This window comes from Ambystoma mexicanum, chromosome 3p (assembly GCF_040938575.1).
Source record: "Ambystoma mexicanum isolate Mex_15411 chromosome 3p, UKY_AmexF1_1, whole genome shotgun sequence".
NCBI classification, from domain to species: Eukaryota; Metazoa; Chordata; class Amphibia; order Caudata; family Ambystomatidae; genus Ambystoma; species Ambystoma mexicanum.
In genome coordinates, this window is record NC_090925.1 from 883,237,740 (window position 1) to 883,260,456 (window position 22,717).

The 22,717-nt window shown below is 46.5% G+C and overlaps 1 protein-coding gene across 1 annotated transcript in view; it reads right to left on the reverse strand.

Annotated features, from left to right (window-relative positions):
- LOC138579638 (uncharacterized) overlaps window positions 1-22,717 on the reverse strand; it is a 600,935-nt gene that overhangs the window by 160,758 nt on the left and 417,460 nt on the right. The window contains exons 6-7 of the mRNA XM_069649890.1: window positions 6,438-6,493; window positions 5,926-5,968 (exon numbers count right to left, since the gene is read on the reverse strand). Of these exons, the coding sequence (XP_069505991.1) occupies window positions 5,926-5,968; window positions 6,438-6,493 (99 nt within the window). The remainder of the gene's footprint in view (window positions 1-5,925; window positions 5,969-6,437; window positions 6,494-22,717) is intronic.

Consider the following 22,717-nt stretch of genomic DNA (forward strand, 5'->3'; position numbering starts at 1 on the left):
ATAAAGATTGCAAATGCGCATAGTGCAGGAAGTCTTGATTCTATTAAAGACACAGAGGCGAGCATTATCCCACCCTCAAGAATATCGCTATGAAAAAAGAATTGTCTGATTTTTGTAATTTGTACATGCACTTAATGCTGTAGAGGTCAGCGAATTCCCACCCTAATGATATTGTTTTCTTTGATTAAGGGGAAGATCAGAAGAACTCCAAGGAATGAGAGAAAGAGACAGGAACAACAGGTTCGACCTATCCAAGAGAGACTTAAAGGCAGAAGAAGTTTACAGTTTCACAAAAAGAAGAGGAAGGGACCCGGAGTTTAGACTATTTTATACATTCAGGGACCTACTCATTGGAGGATGAAAATGAGGCTAGGACTACTGAAACCCCAGAGCCTCTTGGGAGTTGTAGGTTATCTACGGAACGTTTCATGTGCAACACTACTGGTTTAAGTCAAATTTTTTGTAAAGTTTAAAAAAAAAAAAGAACAAAAAAGTAAAAGATATGGTTTGATTTTAGAAGTTTTGAAATGCTGTGATTGGCAGTATTAAAGAAGTTAAAGCAGAATGCTCGCCTCCATGTCTTTAATAGAATCAAGACTTCCTGCGCTACGCGCTTTGGCAATCTTCTTCGTTATGCTGATATCTTATTGTAAATTCTATTTTGGATTTGTGTTCGCTATTTAAGGTTGTTATACATCATGCTGTTTTATCAAATGTTTATTTTGTATGTCTGCTTTTATGATTGTTGAATTAAAGCGTTTCTGAACGGATATCTGGGTCGAAAATTTCATGTTAAAAAATATAATTGTTGCGTAAAGCTTGAAACACACACTGGTCGCACAGTCAATATCCTGCCAAAATGGGGAGACATATCATAAGTCTGCCATGATTAGGGGAACACAGATATAAGAAGTTATGTTTATTATTTATAAAACGCACGTTTTTGTCACTCAAAACTTTGAATGCAAAAACTACATCTGTAAAACAAATGTAAATGCTAGTAGGCATGCACCTCTGACCCATCAATTCAGTTTCAGAACTCCAAGGGCCTATCGGCAAAGAGGGACTGAACTTTGGGGAGGAGTGGACTGTAAGGGTTCCAATGGAAATTCAGTGATAATTGATCTCAATATTCCGGGGTTTGGGCATAGTGTTTAAAAGTGGATGTACATGTCAGAAAGTGAAACTTGCCTAAAAAACCATCTGGGTGAATCTGCCTAAAAATCTTTAGGTCAGACTGGCATAAACATCATCTGGGTGAAATGCTGCAGGAAGGACGCTGCCTAACCATCATCCGGGTGCCACTATTGAAAGCGGGATGAAGATTTAGCATTGCATGGGAGCCAGCAATTGAGAAAGACAAAAGAGGCTGGGATTTTTTCAAAAGAGCAGAAACAGAGGGATGAAGGCTGGTGGCTGTAGTGCCTAACCAGATACCTGTGCTTCCCCAAAAGAGGAGCCATGCTGACCAAAAACCAAAGCTGAGCACCAAAAACAGATTTCCAATGTAAGTAGCTTAATCCAAACAAAACCAAGTGTGTGGGGGGGCGGGGATCTGCCTGAATTAGTATCTTTTTGCCTTAATAGTGGGTGGGCAATATTTCACTGAATAATAATTTAATTCCCATATAGATTGACCGGGGGGAGGGGGGGAGCTCGGCGGTGTTGAAACTTCGGCCCTCTTTCCTAGCAGTAATTAAGTATGGTAATTTAAAGTAATTGGGTATTGCTATTTTTCTTGTCAACCACAGACTTCCCTAAAGGGAAAGGGGTGTCCTTGTCCAAAAATGAAATTCCTAACTATCCACACTTTGCAGACATGGGCTTTAAACAAAGGGGTGCTGAATATAAATTAAGCCTGGGTTTTTAGTGCTGGGGAGAGGAGTGCTTTGCCAAGTGAATCAAAGTGTAATTCTCCATTGAAAAATGCACACTCTCCCGAGAGTGAGCAAGGGACCCTGATAGAAGAAAGATTTTGTAGTGCTTTTAGGTGAAGTACGAAGGCGGTTCGATCAATCCAACATATTCTCAAAAGTCGGTGTGATTTTAAAACTGCCAGCATTTTCAAGTGAGCAGGGAAATAAAACATACCAAGTGCTGCATGTGAAATTGCTTTGAAAATTGAAAATGTATGCGATTTAAAACTAAACCCATATCAAGAAATGCTAATCTTCTAGTAATCTGCCATGTATTTAATTTTGACATAAAAAGGGGGTTGTGGGACAAGAGGGGAGCACAGTTATTTAGCCTCTGTTCCATGGACATGAGCCAACAGTAAAACATTTTTAAAAAGTGAGTTTTTTTGTTAGGAAAGATTTCATTTTATGCCATTTTACCTCCATTTGTACACCCCCAAAATCTTTGCTGCTGTTTAAACACCTTAGTCTGACTTTGGCAGGGGAGCACAGCCTTCTGCTGCACTCCTCTGGGCTTTCGCTCACTTTTTATGAGGAAACTGACATGCCCTTAAGATAGTCAGTACTGGGAGACTTTGTTTCCCTTAGTCCTTTTCCAATGTTGCAACTTTTCTGAAACATGTAGCAAGTGCACAATGTACCTTACAGTAGAGTGCACTTGGGTCTCAATCATTTCTAAAGACCCTTGATACTCTCATAGGACTTTTTGGGAGATGTGCAGATGTGTCATGGACAGGGCTGGTGGCAGCTTATTTTTTCATATAAGTTTAACCCTTTCCTGCCATTTAAACCGTGTTTGGCACAAATAGGTGGCCTGGCTCCAAAATGGCCATGCCACGAGGTTCTTTGTCCTGTCTTTTGGCCATCTTGCCCCTTTGCCTTCCCCAGGTCGAGCTGACCCGGGTCAGTCCTTATTTGGTCATGCAGTTTCCTGCAAAACGCCAAGCTTTCGCGGGCTTCTGCATGCCTTGTGTGAGCACCTCCAGGATATGGGCTGGGGTGTCTGTCCCCAATACACATCCTAGGTGCCAGAGTCTCTGTAGTACTGTGAATTCCTGGGACAACCGTGGTCCGTGACTGGACCACGTATGGAGTGTGTGTTTGTGAGCAGATCTCCCATTGGGTCCTCTCCGTTCTGGCGCGAAGTGAACTTTGGATAAGAGGGAGTTGAAAACACCCATACCATGTCGATCTCTGGAGTTCCCACTGAACGAAGGATAGGATCCAAGGATCCTGAAACTGCTGAAAGCTGAGTCGAGGAACTGCTGGTGACCCGCTGGAAGGTTTGGCACCCTGAGCCCACTGTCATCCCGTGGGAAGCTTCTGCATCTGGTCGTCCTGGAAGGTCTGCGAAGATGCTTTGTCCCATTAGAATAGTGGGACCAACTATTCTCGGCACCTTCATCAAAACCTGCAAGTAAGCATTCTCTGAAGTGTCCCTGGGCTAGCTAGTGGGCTGACCAGTTTACGGAGGACCTTTGCTCTGTCCCCGCAGTAATTTTGAGGAGGCCCTCGAAACTTGGTATACCACTAGTTCTGTGTCCACGGCACCCTCACACCGTATTTCATACACTTGGCGTTCCCAGGTCTGAAGTGAGACGAGTGCGCCAGGACCAGAGTAAACGCGGTTAGTGTGTTGCCCAGCCGCAGCAACGATCTTTGCAGGTGCGCTGCATTTGTGACCCTCTTGCCCCTGAAGCCTGCTGCAGTGAAACTGGCCTGATCCATCCATTAGGAACGGAGAAATCTCCACTGACCCGTTTGGGAATCATCACTATATCGCCGGAACTGAAAGCCGCAAAGATGTCCTTTTTGTTGCATTTGAACCTGCAGCCGCAGTGTACTCAACTGGCAAAGTTTGGTCCGTAGTGCACCTGAGGCCGGTGAGTAACCCTAACCTTAACCTGTGGCCCCTAGCGCCTCCATCTGTGTTTAAGCACAAGTGGCCCCTGGGGGTCCCTCTCCTTTCAACAGCTAGTGCGAACTAGCAACTTATTCCCGAACCTTGGAATAGCCTTTGCCTTCAAGTGGAGGCCATCCTGGAATAGTGGGAATCTATTCTTCATCTCCTTACCCACCTTCCTTAGCTGCTAGAGACCCCTGAAGAGACCCCGTTTTGCCCATTGGAACAACCGTGTGCGCCTGCACTACATGTACTATTGACCAGAAGGCTCCTCCCTTCTTAGGGTTTAGACTGCCTCTTAGTAAGGTGTGTGTTTGATGTTGAAGGGTACTAAAAACTATCTGCACTGCCTATTTTCCTTCCCCTCTAGGTTGTGAACATAGTTTGTGCCTTTTAACCCTTTAGACCCCAATTGTCTTGTATATATCTTGTGTTGATTGTGTTGTGTTGGTTTAGTAGGATTGCTGCGATTCTTTACTGTGTGTTGAGTTACAAAGGCCTTGTAAAAAAAATGGGTTTATATTTTTGATATATAAACCTGTCTGGGAGTAATTTGTAAGTGTCCTTGCTCTGCGTGCTCATTGAGGTCCTTCAGTCACCCTCACCCGTCCTGAGACTTAGTCTTGACCGCCTGCCATAAGCTACCTTGATTGGTCTGGCTCGTGCAGAGGTTCCCTGTTCCAAGAAAATAGGCTGGCCTTCTGAACATCTTCCCACCAGGTCAGAGTTAAGAAATCCATCTTAACATTTGTATTGAATCTTTGTTTTGTGCCAGAGAGAAGAGGTGTGTGATCATTTGGTGTAAATATTCATTGACCCTATAATTTAAATAAATATATATTTTTGCTGTACCATGGCCTGATTCTAGTCGCATTGTTGCCATTGGGGGGAGGGATCCATGTGGCTCTATATGAATCATTTATAGTTTGAACTATTTCAATGATTTGTGTGGCATCTTGTTTGAGGGGAGAAGGGACTCCCCCCATGTTAAGGGTGGTCTCTCGATATATCGTTACAGGTCAGAGGTACCAATAGACATCCGTGTAACATGAAATCTTCCAAATGCCTTTGGGCACAAAGATTACATGAGAAACTCTACACGGTTTCTATGAACATTTTAAGGCGACATGCAGCTTTGTGTCTGGATGGTTTCCATTTAACCTCATACAGCGGCTGGATGTCTTTAGAGTCAACATTGCAGCCGAATACATTCAGGCATTATATGGATGCCCAAGATTACATTTTTGGGCAGATGCCAGCCAATGTGTAACTAACCTGCAGAAACGCCTTCACTGTGCAGATTCAAAACTCAGGAGAATGCTCTTCACAGATGGTATTTTGTTATAATTGCCACAAAACCACCCCAGCCCCCCCAAAATAAAACGTTTTTACTGCCCATACAGCCATTGTGCAATGAGGTACCTTGCAATCCATACCACAACTGACGGAAACAAGGGGACGACTACTACAGGTTTACATAGATGGGTGGAAAGCAATAAGAGCACTCAAGTTGCAGAGTAGTAGGTTGTCATTGGGGAAGAGGTTGTCATTTTTATTAACCCCTCCCCCCCTTTCCCGGTTTTGTAAAAAGGCAGGGAGACCATTGGCATAATCACAGGTTTGACTGTATAGTCATTTTCTAACAATTCTAAACCAAATCATGTTTTTATAGTTTAAGCTGTCCAGAGATGGCCTCCAACTCCCAACCTTTTGGTTTGCAGCAACATGCATTGACAGATTGTGCCACAGAGACTACTTATGCAAGACAGTATAGCAAGACCTGAAATAGTAGTCGGAGCAATGGTTGCTTTCTTTTGAGCATGCTTACAGTTACAACCAAATATTTAAAGTTTATTTGCAGCTGAAGGACTGAAACAATCCCCCCAACCCCCGGCCCTCCGCGCGCCAACCTATTACCCTCTCATTATCGTAATGCGTAATCACTTTCAAATTGCAGTTATGCTTTTATGTGGAAGCCCTGTCCCGTTTTTTATTTTTACAATCTTGTCACCCTAGGGAAGAGGAATAGAGTCAAAAGGGAGAAGTGACAGGGGGACATTTGAAACGAAAGGAAGGAGAAATCACAACGGAGAAGAAATTGCTCACGTGATTGCCCTCGGGTCTGTATTGGGAGCAGGCGTCCCTTTCACTGCGGAGAGAAAAAAAACACAAGACTGATGTTATGTCTAAACCATTTACGGCAGGTTTATTGGCTGTCACAAGATTAAGCTGTGGCTAAGGTGGTGGGCAAAAGAAGCACAAACTGACACTACTGAGAAGATCCGTATGAAGAGCATTCATACGGACAATAGAAAATATTTGCACAAGCAGGGATATCACATTAGTGGGAATGCATACACAAGCAGCATGAATCCTGCCATTGAATGAAGTTACACAAAAGTGTAATACCAGATGTGCTCAAACAGTGAGAATTTAGCAGCTTGAAACCGGACACTGAAAAAGCTTGCAAAGCAATAAAGAATTGAGAATATTCGGACAAGAGCACAACACCTTACACCAACGAGAGTGAGTGCACAAGCAGCATTAATCATATCACTAGTGAAGGTATGCACAAGTATTGTGAAACACAACCAATCCTTTTGAGGCGCAGAGGACACCTGAGTAATCTTGTGTGGCCGTTCTCTGTTGATTCCAAGTTTCTTTCTCTTGGTTTCTGAAAAAAATGAGGTGCCCAATTGGTGGGTAGGATAACATGCAAGACAGAGATAATAAATGTATTCAGATTTTATCCATCAACATAAAAATCAATAACACAGAAAAGTAATTATAAATAAAATTCCCCCTTCAATACACCATCATCTTTACATAGAGTGAAACATTGTGTGCATCTCCATTAAATTCGTACTAGCATCTTCGGAAGTCTTCTTCCTATGGCTGCACTTACGCAGTAAACATAAAATCATAAAAAGTCTACATTACTACATGGCATGAACATAGAGGCGTCCAAGCATGTACCAATATTTTTTTAAATAAAATGTGGTCAGTCATTTGTTCCTAAAAATCCATTTAAATTTTTTTTTACCAATTATTATAAAGTTTATTAAATCACCTTCTCTGCCCAGGCTACATGGACAAACCCTACCAGAGTTCAGCCAGTTCATCCTAACTTTTGGAATAAGGACATTTAGCCTAACCATCAGGATTGTCTTACGATAGTTTGGAGATTTAATTTGCTCTGTAAAACTTTCGGACTAAATACAGAATTATTTAGAATCTTAAAGATGACAATGTGCAAAGTCTGTCCCGAGCTATACAAAGCTCTACTTAAGCAGCTTTTTTACTTAAGAAAGGTATTATGTTGAGCCAGGGGACCACACCATCTTCAACTTTTCCTCACTAAATACTCTCCCTCTAGAACACTACGTTCTTCGGGCACCAACTCTGTGTGTAAAGCGTTTTGCTAAACAGAGAGTAGCTGGTCATTCACTTTCCTCAGCAGGCTCCCTCCTATGTAACAGCTTCCCGCTCTCTCTGAGCCTTGAGCCGGGTCTTCTCAAATTCCGGAAGCTCCGTAAGACTTTCCACTTCTTTCCCTTGTTCTCTCCTCTGCTAATCCCACAGTTGGTGCGATTGGTGTCCTGGGTCATTATGCACCCTGAAGGCCCTTAGCTCCCACACCAATTCTGCCCACCACCTGTCTATCCACGGCACTTGCATCTGTGTAGCACTCAACATGCCTAGCACTTCATCTGTGGCTCACCCATGAACTCTGACTACCCAGAACTTACCCCCTTCTTCCCTCCTCCTTGCTGCATGTGCACGTTCTAAATACTCACAAGGCATTGTAGGTTCATCCCTGCTACCCCCCACCCCCCACTCTGGTCTTAAATATTATGTTTTTAATGTTTGAAACAGTAGTTTCTTACTGTATAAGCACTTAATAAGCAAACAATAATTAAAAATAATTCAAGGGTTTGCTCAAGGCGTTAACATCACCCAGATTTTCATCAGAGCAATCACGCCAGTAAACCAGCTTAAGGGGTCCTCAATAGGGAAACTGGTTATCTCAACCATAGTGTTACCCAGATTTGGAATCACTTAGAGGTTAAACGGAGAACTAAAGTAAAACTCCAAAAACCTACTTTGGGCCCCGGCAGATCATGCTAACAAATTCCATCTCTCACCTTAGCGCATCGCACAGGGCGCTAGGTGGTAGACAGAGGAAGGAGTTCAGCACTGCGCCCAGATACCCACATGCAGTAGCGCCCCATATTCCCATATACCAAGGTCTATTCAGTCCTTGGCAGTGCGATCTGTTCATGGATACATTTTATGGCTTTCGTTAGAGCACACAAGTAGTTACGGAATTCGTCCCCTAAAAAAAGACGCTGTCCTGCGAGCATCAGATGCTGTTGTGATTGGAGATAGGGGCATATACATTTGTTGCCCCATTATCACCTTGTGGGGCAATAAGTGATGATCCTTACAGGGCTGCATGCGCATGCTAAATAGAGCAGGGGGTAAGCAGTGCACCTAGTTTTTCTTTAATGTGGTGCAAAGCTTGGACAATTTGCTTTTCAGAAGATCATTTATCCTCTACAAAATTCTGTTGGCCAGAGGGTGGTAAATTGTTCACATCTGATACTTGATGGCCAATAATGCTGTGATCTCTTTGAAAAGCTCATTGAAAAAGTGTGTGCCATTGTCAAACCCCAATACTTCACACACGCGCCACCAAGGGTAAACCTCTCAGACTAAGAACTTGGCTGCACATTTTGGATCAGGGTGTGCAAAAGGACCAGCCTCCAGCCACCGTGAAAAAGGACACTACCACTATCAGATAACGAGATCCATTACACCTTTTTCCCATATCCGCGTAGCCGATATGCAACTCGCAGAATGGCCCAGTAGGGTGGGTCAGTGTACCTCTGTTTTCAGGGTGAGACCAGTGCTGCAAGTATGGTAAGTAGTACAGTTGACAACCATTTTAGTTACTGCAGCCTGCAGATTGGGGACAAACCATCCAGAATATCTGCAGCGATATGCTGTTTTGATACATGGGATGGATGATGCAGCTGGTCGAATGTGGCCAGCAGAAACTTGTGTGACATAATGGCTTTGCCTGATGTTTCTTGTCGCCACAAATCTGTAGGGGACTGCTTGCATCCCCTTTTCAAACACAAATCTTTATCTTCCTGTGGGGCCCGTTGCTGCAACTCAATGAGTTGTGCAACCAGTAACGAATTTTAGGAGTCTGGCAGCTATTTTCTGCTTTGCTCCACCACTGGGTACTCAGCACCAGTAAATACACTGCTGCTTGGCTGCCACGCAAACAGCAGCGTTACTGAGTGAGACCTTGTCTGTGTTGTTGGTATGGGTGGTACATTTCACCACCACTGTCAAGGAGTGTTGGGATAGTGGGTCAATTAGCTTATCTAGCCGTGCTGCATGTTATACAGGGGATCATTCAGCCCTCCTAAATCCCCTCCTCTTCCAACGTGCCAGTCCTGCATGCACCGTGGTGGTGAGGTAGGCAGAGTCAGAACAGATGGTGACGCAGCAACCTTGAGACACCAGAAGCGCCCCAAGGAGCGCTATAAGTTTTGCTGCTTGGGCTGAATAGTGCATGGGTAATCTCTTTTGCACCAATACACCAGACTTCGTCCACTAGGCGGACCACTGCCACCCCAGTAGGCCTCCGAACCTTGCCCTTATCAATAGTTGCTGACAAGTTAATGAAAAGCACCTCTCCCCCCTCAAGTGGGCCATCTCTTGCCTTCTGGATGTCATCCTCCTCCCCTCCAAATGTTGCGCCCCAAGGTCTTCTTCGGTACAATGCTCTGTCAAAAAGGTGTCAGGATTTACAGTTACGCCTCACAATATGAATGTTGGGGCTGCACAGGATGATCTTATACACAGTAGCCTACTGCATGGTCAAACTTGATGTGGAACGTTCCAAAATGGCAAACACTGCATGCTCCACGTACAGTGTTACAGAGCGCCCCATAACAATTGTGGAGCGGTTCTCGATTGCAAATGCAGAAATCACTTGTTCGCATGGGAACTGGCCCTGCATCACAGAATCTAGCAGTCATCTGTAGTAGGCCAATGGCATCAATTGGCCATTTGAATAAAAAAATAGATGAGTCTTGTGTAGCCAGCACTGGGGCAGTGGAGTGAGCATGCCCTCCGTCGGTGAGCATGTCCTCCGTCGATGCAATTTTACGGTAATGTTTTTGAGCCTCTTTAAGGCCCTGTAACAGGGGCCTAGTGTATGCTGCATAGTCTAGAATCCATGCCCTGCAGTAATTACACAACCCTTGAAATTTTTGCATCTGACAATTTTACGTCACCACGGGTCGCAAGATAAAATCTGGTACCCGTTACACACCTTATCAATCTGGAGCACCACATCAAGTAATACTATAATCTTGTACACAAACATGTCCAGGTCCACAAGAACGCTGCAAACCACCAACTCCCCTCCTCTGACCTGTTTGACTACCATGTCCCTTAAGGCACACATGGCTGAGGTGGCACATATCACCCCACGATCCGTAAAGGAAATGGTCATGTTCAGTTTGCTCAACAAATCTCGTCCCAACAAATTTATCGGGTAGGACTTGGAATGCATGCACTACTTTTCCTCCTATTTTCATAGCTACCTCTTTTGTGTAGGGAACTATTGTGACAGCCCCAGAGAATCCCTGCGTGTCAAGAGTTTTACCTGATGCATGATTTAGTGGCACCTGTGTCAACCATTAAGATTAATTGCTTAAGGGTTCCTCATCAGGGTGGGTAGTCATGGACTGGAATGGGCACACAAGAGCTTTCTGTGGGCTGTCCTAATCACGATACATATTAGTACCTGGGAACGTGAAGGGTTTTACTCCCATGACACTGACCCCTCTGTGAGGTGCTACTGTCCCATTCGGCACTGCATTGGGTGTGGGCATTTGGCCTCCATACAAGGTGTTCTGCTAGGCCGCTTGGGGTTGCACATTAGGCAGTGCTTGAGCCTGCATGTGTTGATGGTTTGGTGGCAGCTGGGTGTAGGCCTGCTGTATTTCATAAGGTATAGAGGTGAACCTGGGTGGCTGTGTTAGTGCTGAGGCAGTTTGACTGTATGCATTATACCTCACCCCCTGCCTGCTTGTACACTTTCAAAGTGTCCCCACTTCCCACAGCTCTAACACTGAGATGGTCCAATACCCCCTCGACTCCCTATGCTCTCTTGAGCCCCTCTTCCAAGTTTGGTGCTACTCAGGATACTGATGTGGGGGTCCGCCACCCAACTGCCAGTGTACTCCGCCTGGCAAAAACGCAACTATCCTTACATCTGCGCGAGCTGCAGCCTGCTCTGCTGAAATTGTCTCAGTGTTCGCTGTACACCCCTTCCACTGCTATTTTTGTTAACTTCCTCTGCACTACTTTCACTTTCCTTCGCTTGCAACCTTTGAGCCATTTCTTTTCCTCATTCTTTAATCCTTTCGCAATTGTGTATTATAGTGTGAATAGCATTGTGATTTGCAATCTGACAGCAATTGGTCTCCAAGAGCTTTAAGTGCAGTGGAAGAATTTTTGTGCAACTTGGATTTGTCGATAAACACAATGAAATCCAAGGTACTGGTGCTAAAGTGGGGTAATAAAAAAGCTAAAGTCATACCATGGAAATTAAATAGCTGTAGCCTTGAGGTGGTCAACCCGTTTAAATATTTAGGGTCCCTCGTTTATAACAACTTGGGAGGGCCCGAACTACTGAATGACCTCAAGGCCCAGTTTCTGGGAGCATTGGTGAAGCTGCAGCACTATGACTAAATTTGGTAGATTTTCCGCCCTTCCAGTGCTAAAATTGTACAAGCAACAAATTGTCCTGAAATTAATATATGGAGCTCAGACAAGGAATGTACAAATTGACTGGCCAAAACTTGAGGGACTTATTTGGCGAGGGCTTTTAAGTTTACCCCAGACAGCACCATTAGTGGGGATGCTTTATGAATTGGGACAGCTCCAGACTATGATTGATTGGGGGAAGCTGCAGATTTTTGCAAGCATATTGGCCCCGCCGGTTGCCTCGATCTATGAGAGTCTAAATGTATTATGGAAAAAAGGCTCATGTAAGGTCTTGGTAGACTGAGGTTCCGAGTGTCTGCAGACTTTACAAACAATATGGATCACATCAGAAAAATTGGGACCAACACCTTATTTGGTAAAGAAAAAATTGTACAGATACGTGTGGGTTAGGTTCAGAGAAAATGTAATGCAACATCAATACTGGAGACCATTTTGATTGGGTAGTTAAGAATTACAATACTGTGTTCCCCTATTTAAGAAAGCACCCGTCAAGGCACTTTAGGTCCCATATTTTAAGATTTAGACTAAATGTAGTCCTAACTCGAGAGGTTTTAGGCAGATGAAAGAAAGTACTGAGGGACCAGACACACTGCAGATGTTGTCACAAGGAAATGGAGACATTAAAACATTTGTGTGTGCATTTTACTAATCTGTGGATATTGAAGATCCAAATGTTATCTTTGAATTTTATGCCGCCAGAACAGGATCTGTGGAGGAGGATTTTAAATTCAACTGAACTGTTCTCATCTATTCGTATTTTAAAGTTTTTAAAAGGCATGTGCAGTGGACTTTTACATTAGTTGATTATGAGATTAGTTTTAAGTAATAATGAATGTAGTTAATTTGGAAATGTTAGATGTCTTAATTGATGACAATGGATTGTTATGTGTGTTTTGTGTTAAAAGTACAGATTTGTACTGTAATACACAATAAATAAATAAATTTGTAGTCTGAATCTCGGCAAACCCCTTTGCCTCTATGCCCATTATGTTGTTAGGCAGTTTCTGAACTTGCTTGGGCAATCTCCTCTTGATAATAGACAGCTACTTTCGCGTTCCTTGGAAAGTAAGAAACCTAAGAACGGGAACTAAAAGATTAACAAACCTGCATTGTGTGTCAGAGGTACCCAATTCTCTCCTGCATCGATAACCAAGGCAGGGGGGAGCGGCTACCACTGTGGTACGGTCCTTGGCTCCTACAACAAAGCAGAGTCAGTAAAGACAGCACAGCCAGTGAGTCAGAGAGACTGATATCAAACCAGCCTGTGTTAGAACCAAGGTTGCAAGCATCAACATTATATGAAGAAATCTAAAAAGAATAGTGTGTGAAACGTATGTGACGACGACCCAAATATAATTGAAAACCAGGAGTGATTGAACTTTGGGGAGGCCAAATAAGATACCATAGACAGATTGGTCAGGCGCAACATAGGTGCTCACTCAAAGGTCCATGTCAGGTATCCAAATAATTGGCAACTTTTGAAAGGTGAATTTTTGAGATCAAAGTGGTCCTGCAACGGGTCAAGCTAAATCCCATGAACATTCGAAAGTCTTCAATAGTTGACTGCATGCTACAATTGATCCAAGCCTAGCTGAGGAAGGCTAACTGGGACGGAGAAAGGATCTGAGCCTGACAGAGGGATCCAGAGTGAACTTTGACTCACCCGAGAAAGAGTATTCTCTGAACATTATAAAAAGGGGATGTGAGCCCGGAAGAGGGGGATCCAAGATACTGACTGTGGTATAAAGAGGGATCTGAGCCCGACTGAGGGGGATCCAGGGTGACACTGCCGAATTGAACACTCTAGAGAGGAAGGGATCTTTGAATTTATTTTGTTTTTGTGCATAAGGCCCTCTGAGTCAGACACTTTTGGAAAGCAAAGAGACTTGCATCACAGAAGGCCCTGATGCTGGTAATGGAACTCTGTCCTCGTGCCGAAGAAGCCAGAGTGTGTGCTTTGCTCGAGTGAACCGTCTTTCCCCATGCTGAAAACGTGGGGTAGGGAGGCCAACGGCCTGAACATCCTGACATATCATTTTGTAAACACTTTTTTTTTTCATGAACTCTACCCATCACTGTGCAGGTTTAGCGGTAAGGATTGTCAATTTTCTTTTTTAGTATAGGCCTTTTTTATTTTGAGGAGACTCCACTAGGTCTGTATTATTGTTATTTGATGGTCGTAACTTGCCCCCATTTATAGATTTAGGTTTAGACAGGCATTTATCACACCCTTGTTAATGTTCAATAAACAACCTTGAACTGTCACTTGTCTGTCTTACTGTTGATACCATGCCTTCCTTACAGTTGCTACTGCAACCCGACCAAAGCTGCGCCTCAATCGCTCGCCCCACAAGCTTTCAACCCTTGGCGTAATTTCTGGAGGCCCTTGTACCTCACCTTCCTTGTCCTCCAATTCTTCCACACTGTCCCATTCTCCTTCCTGCACCCCTTGATGCGCTTCCCTGTCCGACCTCACTGTCCCATATCCTGCGCTTTTCCCCCTCTATCGCCATTACCGTGCTTCTCAACACACACATCCTTAATAGCAGCGATAGCCAGTCTAAACAAAATCTCTCAAGCCCTCCACTCGTCCAACCCACATCCTGGTTTGCTCTCCCCTTCTTTATTGCCCTCAAAATGGCCAACTCTGCTTGTGTTCACTCTAATACCTCCTAACTCTTTCTGTGATTTGGTCTCCCGCTGTGTAATGCGGTTTGGGGTTGGCCGATATGGTGGTGGAGCAGTGGCAGGCAAGGGCACATATGTTGGGTTGGTGTATCCTGTAGCTGGGCAGGCGGTCAGTGGATAAAGCCCTCTCTAGGAGCGGGTCCCGGCGCTTCCTCTGGCACGGGTGTTTACTATATTTGAGGTGGCACCATCTTTGCATCGGGGCATACACTCAGCGGTATCCTCTACATACTCCAACATTTTCAACAAGTCTAAAATCACTTTTCACTTCTGCAGTCGTTTACCTTCATACTACAGTTAGGAACGTACTCATGTGCTCCAATATCTCTGTTATTAGTATCACGCTCTGGCCATGAGCGGGGAATTCCCCCTTGGGTCTCTACCATCCACTGCTCGTGGTACTTTATCTTATCCTTGTACAATGGCAACGCACTATGCATGTAGTCCAGCTGAGTCATCACCCCCATATTGACGATTATATATTCAAAATAAGCTTCTAGTTGTGCGTCCTACACAATATTAATATAGCCGTAGCTACCAGACTTCGGTCCCCACCTCCCAGTATCCCCCTATTCACCCCCCACTCCCACCGTGCACACTTCTAACATGCAACACTTTCACAGGCCCTCCCTCGGCCTCCACTAAATTCACACTAATTCAAACACTTAAACAACAAACTAAATTAAGAAGCTAAAACAACTGCCACTACTCTGCCTCCTTGCCCCACCAGAAATATACTGGGCACAGGAATTCGAGCTCTCTAATTATACAGAGCTCCTACTTTTGTATCCTCCTTATCACAATAAAAATGTTGCACCACCTTCTCTCTCCTTACTCTGAGAGGATGCCACGCTCTGGTTTTCCACAATAATAATAATAAATAAAATAAAAATAAAAAAAAAACACAAAACCGGCCACATGGTTTTTCATGCTTTCTCATCACCCTCACACACTCTTCACCTCCCTACTCACTAGTACCCCCGTTCTCACCTCCAAGAGGTGTACTTAAATCTTCGTGTTCACTCTAGCTCCTCTGTCACAGGGTCCCAATAACAGCCTTCTCTCTCCTAGGAACAGCGCCCCACTCCAAAGAGAAGACATAAATTCTGTGAAAATGGCTCCTATACATCACTGCGGGTTGCGCGCTTGCAACTGGTCAATGTAGGTGTGCACTGCCCCTCCAGAGATGCTGCCTGGAAACATCCGTCTTCGAGGGGGTCGCTGGGACAATGGAACACCAAAAATCTAGAGAAATCCCTCAATGCTCACACCAGAAGAAAATGCAACTCACTAGGGAAAAAGGCCCAGCAAATCTGTTATTCTCCTTGGAAGGTTTATTTCCACAAAAATAAAGATGTGCTAGCAAAGTACTCCGCTGCCACAGAACATTCTGCCAAAATCAGTACAAGCAACACTTTATGAAGGCACACAACATCATTAGCAATGTAAATTGCACAATGTACAAATCCAAATAGCTGGTTGGTTGAGATCCATAGGCAACCTGTTACAGAACAGATGCCAGGCCATTGGTCCCAGCCCCTTCGGTCCATCTTCTTCCACGTGAGCTCCTCATTGCGTGTCATCTTCAGGCATGAAGCTACAATGAGTGATTATGTGAAGAAAAACAATGCAGGCTCCATCTCTAACCTGATGTGCCCCTGGTAGTGCAGACAAGGGCTAAGGATACACTGAGGTCATTGCATCAAACAGACTACAGGTCGATTCCAGACACGTTGGTACCCCTCCAATGCTTCCCACCCTTGTTTTGGCCGTGTTGTTTTACCCCTCCTGGCACATCACAAATCACGTAACCTATGGTGAAGGTAACGGGTCCCCACTTTCTGATCTTTCTTGACCGATTGGAGGTTTAACAGTTTTATGGTCGGTTTGTGACTGCTGGTACCTTGGAATGCGGGGTTCTTGGGATGGGGGCATCTGAGTGCCATTACTTGGAGCTGGGACGCGGAAGGTCGGAGGCTCCAGCCCTCCTCCTTGTGGAATCGCTTTTCGTAGAGAACTCCCCTCCCCCCCCCCTTCTGATCTTGCAGGGCGCATTCCTTCCTGGACATGAATGCTGGCAACATAAGACAATGATGGGTCTATGAATATCTGTAGCTCTGGCCTTTCTCAGCAGTACTCGCGCTACAATCTATTCCTCATTTTCGCATGCATATACATATTTCCATGTGCGTGGAGTCGCGACCCTGGCTGCAGTGCATAACTAGGCCTCAAATTCAATATGGCTGCTACTATCCAAGATGGTGTTTGGTTCCCCACGTACACTATAGCAAAACATACACCACCCTCCCCGCTCTATAGCCCCTGTCAATGACGGCTCTCCCTCTGTACCCTCCCTGAGTCCCTACTGCACACTACTAGGCCTCTGCCTCACCTGATAGCAATGGGGGTCCTGGGACGACCCCCTCCCTTTCCCAACAAAACACTTAATACCTTTGCATCTTCAGAATAATTGTTTTGGAGATTTGCAAATTGCTTTAACGTTAGTCTTAGGCCTGACATTTTATTGCAAACTGAGCGAAGCACATTCTCTTTTTATACAATGTACAGAAAGGGTTGGAGATAGCTTTGCAAGTTAAGGGCTTTTCTAACCTGGCTACTGGCGTCACCCCTATATCCTGCAGACTTAAAAAATATGCAAAACCTGCAAGGTAATTCTGCACGACCTTGCTTTTAGGTCATAATTTTACCACCTCATTTTCCACTTTATAGATAGCACTATAAATATCGGAAGGCAAAGTGATGCATGCTTAAAAGCCTGAACAATTTACATCGGGCAAGGGCATGTGCGGTCTCTCCGCTAACCAACTATAGAGCCTATTTTTGTCCCTGCTTTTACAAGCATGCAGCTCGCACAGGATTTAAAGGGTATATGGAGAAGGAAAAAAAAAAAAAAGAAAAAAACTCGCTGGAAAAAATGGCTAATTTGACACTGTTAAAAAATGACATAGCAAATTTCGAGTAAGGGGCGCAGGGGTTGCAGGAGTGTCCCCCGCGCCCCTTGATTGTCGCAAGGAAAGGCCCGTGTAGCGGGACAGTAGGTAAGTGAGCCACAGAGGTAAGTTTTGGTGGTGGGGGTTGGAGGGTGGGGTGATAGCAGGGAGGGGCGGGGAGAGAGGTACGTGATTATTTTAATACGGCATTTCCAAATCATTTTTTTTCAAATTCAAGATTTCCGTATACAAAATAATCACGTGCATCCATTTAAAGTGCACTTCAAAACAAGTTTGTTCGCCTGTCAACAACAGTCGTGGAAATGAACAGCCTATCAGCCTATTTTTATTGGGTTTTGATGTACAGAATGCAGGTCAATTTTAATGGGGAATGTATGACATCTTGGCTTTTGAACCCCCCCCCTCTACCCAACGCATGCCTCTAAGCTTGGGAGAGGTTACCTTGTGGGAGGGGGGCTCCTCTCAGATAGTCCCACAAGATAGAAGAGGTTTCAGAGTGCGCTCTTTCCAGGAGTGAAGCTCTTTTTCCTGCATGTCCTGGCGAGGCCGCAAGGTCACCTCCCACCACCACTAAGGCTCTAGAGAGTCCAATCCCGACTCCACAGTGGCCCAGTAAATACTGCACACCAGCCCACCTAGAGTCTGCAACTCCTTTAGTACTCAACGTTCTGATTAATCTGTACTTGATGAAAACCGCAATCTGTACATTTATTTTAGTACTTTGGCAAATCCCAGGGTATTGTCACTTCTCCCATGGGAGGACACCTTCCCATGAGGCCAGGGAGGTGAGGCTGCTACCAGATCGTCCCCCTGAGGGTGGTACTCAGTGAGTGGATCGCATGGGGAGGGGAGCCCTCCATGGGACCAGTGACCATCGTCTTGGGAGAACGCGATATTCACCCCCTCCATTTGCCCGCTCTTTCCTCTCACCCCACTCAGTCCCTTGTGGTCCCCCACACACACATGTATATCTGTAGAGTAGAGGACTTCATTCAGGCATATCATACTGGGACGAGGAAGAGTGAGGGTTACCCAGGTGGAGTGTATACACTCACTGGCACAAAGAAGATCAGCAAGGAGGAAAAAGCCCACAGCAGAACAAACATACATGGTACAGTCTATTAGAGGCAGTCCCAGTGATAAAAAGCAAGGAAGGACTGTGTACCTTCCCAAGCCAGCCCTGGAGTAGCGAGGAACCACACGCTGGTTCCGTGGAGGGCGACCAGAGGAGAAGAGAATGAGATGCTGTTGAGGAGGGACTAGTGTCTCCAGTAGCTCCATGGAGCAGAAACCTGTCCGGTGATGGGGATAGAGGAAACCCGACCATAGAAGTCAAAGCAAGGAAAAAGCATGCAGCCGAGGATGCGAGATAGAGCCTACCGCTGCATGGATGCCCAGGGCAGGACGCCGAACACAGAAGCAGTACAGAAAAGAAGCCCTGCTCTACTCCCAGGACAGACCAGAGACCGCAACAACATTTCCTGAAGATTGGGAAAGGGTCAGGCCATCTGGTGGGACACGGAGGGAGCCAAATAGATTCAAGAGACAGGTACCAATATAGGCAGAAAGGATTAACAAAAGAACTAAGAATGGAACAAACTTCAAGAAATATCCTATGTGGGACAGTACCTGGCAGGAGAATATGCCAGATCTGTTCAATTGGACATTGAGTGAAGCAGGGGCAGAGGGCCCCCAAAAGCAGCACATCAGGGTCTGGGACCCATATGAAGTAGGGTGAGGCCCGCAAAAGCAATTGACAGGGGGCTGGGGGTGTCAAGGACCCACACAAGCCTGAAGAAGCACACAGTTCAAGGGGCTGGGTCCAAAGCAAGTTGGAAAGATAATATAAGGGGTCTGGGATCCACACAAAAGAGAAACCAGCTACAGAACAAGTCAGGGAGATCCTGAGACAGCCCAGAGGGGTCTGCGACCAGGGTAAGAGGTGCAAGAAGTTAAGGACCCATTACCAAAATAATTATAAATGACTCACAGTAGTGTCTAACGAGTCCCCTTTCCACCATACTGCATGGGCGTCCCTTCCAAGGGATGTGAGACGGAACCTTTTTCAGCAGAAAAAACCTTCCCCTTTAAATTTAGAGGTGCGTGGGGGTGCGCCCCTGAGAGCATGGGCTGCCCCAACTCGGCCCTCTGGCGCCACACCTCAGTCCCCATAGACGCGTTGACAATAGAATATTGCCTAATGACACCAGTTTTATTAGGGGGGAGGATGGTGGGACATATGGAGGAAAGGGGACCAAGGACAGTGAGTAACTTATAATTACTCTTAAGTCCCATTTCCTTCATACTGCATGGGAGATTACAACTGAATGTAGCCCCAGGATGGGGAGGAGACCCTCCTTAAGCAAACAGGTTTCTAAGAACCACCTGTCCGAAAGCTGCATCTAATCTAGAGCCGGCATCCAAACAGTAATGCTTGCAGAAAGCCAAAGGGGTGGCCCAGGTGGCCGCCCTGCTTACGACCTGCCAGGGGATATGCCGCGGAAGGCAATGGCAGTTGCCTTGGCTCTGACCGCATGGGCATGCATGTTGGCCGGTAGTGGCTTATGCTGTCCCTCGTAAGATTCTTTGATGGCTGAGACTATCCACCGTCTATGGAGGCTTTGGATGCCCGATACCCCATTCTTGAACCTCCAAAAGGTGATCAATAGAGCGTCTGACTTGCGGAAGCCCTTAGTACTGTCCAAGTAGAATTTCAGTGCACGTCTGACATCAAGGCAGTGCAGGACTCTGTGCCTCGTCCTTCGGATCAGCAAAAAATGTAGGCAGCACTATTACCTCATTTAGATGGCATGCAGACGGTACCTTAGGCAGGAATGCTGGGTGTGTCCGTAGGACTACCGTGTCCCTGTGAAACGTATTGTATGGCTCCAAGGCGACCAGCGCCTGGATATCGCCGATTCTGCGGAGTGAGGTGAGGCCGACTAACAAGGCTGTCTTTATAGTGACCAGCCCGATGTCCGCAGATGCCATTGGTTCGAATGGATTGTGTATGAGGGCACCCAGGACTATGTTGAGGTCCGACACGGGGTGCGGCATCTTGATATGCGGGTAGAGCCTGGCGAGACCCGTCAAATGTTTGACAATCTGGTTGGAAGAGGAAAAGCTCTTCTCCGAGTTTCTGTAAGCCTCAATGGCTGCCAGGTAGGTGCGGCAAGTGTCCACCTGCACGCCTGAATGGATGTGCCGAAAAGGAGAGCATGTCATCCAGGGAACATGCCAGAGGGTCGAAGTCGTTAAGAGTCTGCCCAGTAGCAGGACCTGGACCACTTGCTCTTATACTGGGCCCTGGCAGATTTGTTCCTGGTGCTGCCCTATATGATCTCTAGATTAGCCTGAGAGGCTGAGATGCCCCAACGTGACCTGTTCAGGAACCACGCAGTGAGGGCTAGTTTCTCTGGTGTGGGGTGGATGACACTGCCCTCTGTTGCGCCAGAAGATGTGCTGGGCCGTCGGAAGGCAAATGGGAGGCCTCTCCGAGAGGCTGAGCAGCTCCAAGAACCATGGCCTAGCTGGCCACCATGGAGCTATTAGAATGATGCTGAGGTTGCAAGACTCCTTGATCTTGCATATCAACCTGTGAATCAGCGGTGTGGCAGAAAGGCGTACAGTGTCATTTCGTCCCACTTGATCTGAAAGGCATTGGCCAGGGAGCCCGAGCCCTGCCAGGAGGCGAACAGTTGGCACTTCCTGTTTCCCCAGGAGGCATAGAGGTCCACCTGAGGGTGATCCCATTTACAAAAGATCGCCTGCAGCACTAGGTTGTTCAACTGCCACTCGTTGTCCACTCCCAGTCTGCTGAGCCTGTCTGCCTCCAGGTTGGTTTCCCCGGGCAGGTGGACCACCATGAGGTAGATGTTTCCCAGGGCCCACTCGCACATGCTGACTGCCAGCCTGCACAGTAGGGAGCGGGGGGATGGGGGATTCGTGTACCTCCTTGCTTGTTGACATAGAACATGCTGGTCCAGTTGTCTGTCCGAATGAGAACGACCTTGCCCTCGATAACCGGAAGGAAGGCTCTGAGCGCCAGCCAGATGGCCTTAAATTCCAGCCAATTTATGTGGAACTCCTGCCAGGTCACAGTGGTTGTCCAGTGCCCCCCCCCAACCCTCGAGAGAGGAGTCTGTGGTGATGGTGACCTGTGGTGTAGGTTACCGCAAAGGCTTGCCCATCCGCAGGTTGCAGTCCCTGGACCACCAAGTGAGGTCTGGGTGAAGCGACAGAGGAACATTGATCATCTCTGACTGATGGGTCCGTTCCTGGTTCCAAGATGCTGCAAAGTGTAGCTGTATCCTCCTCATCCTGAGTCTCGTGTGGGGGACGGCCAAGAGGACTGCTGCCATGAGACCCAGTAGGTGTTGGTATCACCAGGTTGAGGTCACTTCTCTGCTGAGGAAGTGTGCCGTGTCCCTCTTGATGGCCTTGATCTTGTTCTCTGAGGGAAAAATACTCTCGGAGCACGTGTCCCAAATGAGGCCCAAGATGGTCAGTCTCTGCGTGGGCTGCAGCTGCGACTTCTTGAGGCTGAGTGAAAAACCCAGCTTGTGCAGCCAGTCGTCGAAGTACGGGTAGATGTGGTGGCCCTGCGACCCGAGGAGGGCTGCCACGATGTTCATCAGCCCGGTAAAGACCCTGGGAGCAGGGTGGAGGCCAAAAGGAAGCACCTTACATTGGAAATGGTAGCCCAGGATCCTGAATTGTAGAAAGGCACGATGAGGCTGCCAGATCGGGACGTTTAGGTATGCGTCCTTCAGATGCAGGGAGCACATTCAGTCTCCCTTGCACAACAACTCCACTATCAAAGCTGGCGTAACAATCTTGAATTTTGTAGAGGTAGGGAGAGGTTGAGGGTGGAAAGGTCCAGCACAACTCTTAGGCCCGCCCGGTTCTTTTTCTGCATGGCAAAAATCCTGGAGTAAAAGCCCAAGCCTCGCTGGGAGGCTGGGACTTCCTCCACTGCCTAGCTCTCGACGAGCGACCAGATCCCCGCCAAGAGTTGCTGGGAGTGGAGGGGAGGGGAGGAGAGGAGAGGCTTGGATAAGGAGGCAGTACTCCGTGGAGACTACAGAGGATCTAGGGGTCTACGAAATTCTGGCGCCAGATATGTGCATGGAGACACCTGGACCCGGAGGGGTGTGTCATGCCTTCTTTCCCTCTGAGGCTGTTGCGGAGGAGAGGGACTGGAAAAAGCCCTTCCCCCTTTTGTTGTTTGCGCCGTTGTTGGGACGGCAAACGGTCAGGCTGCCTGGACCTCTGCTCTTGGAAGCCATTGAACTCGCCGTACGTACGCCCCTTCTCAGAGCGCTGCTGTGACTGGGTGTACAGTTTGGGCGTGGTCTTTGTAAGGATGGATAAAGACTTGGCCATTTGAGAGCTGTTTTTCTTTTTATCCAGCTCCTCGTCCG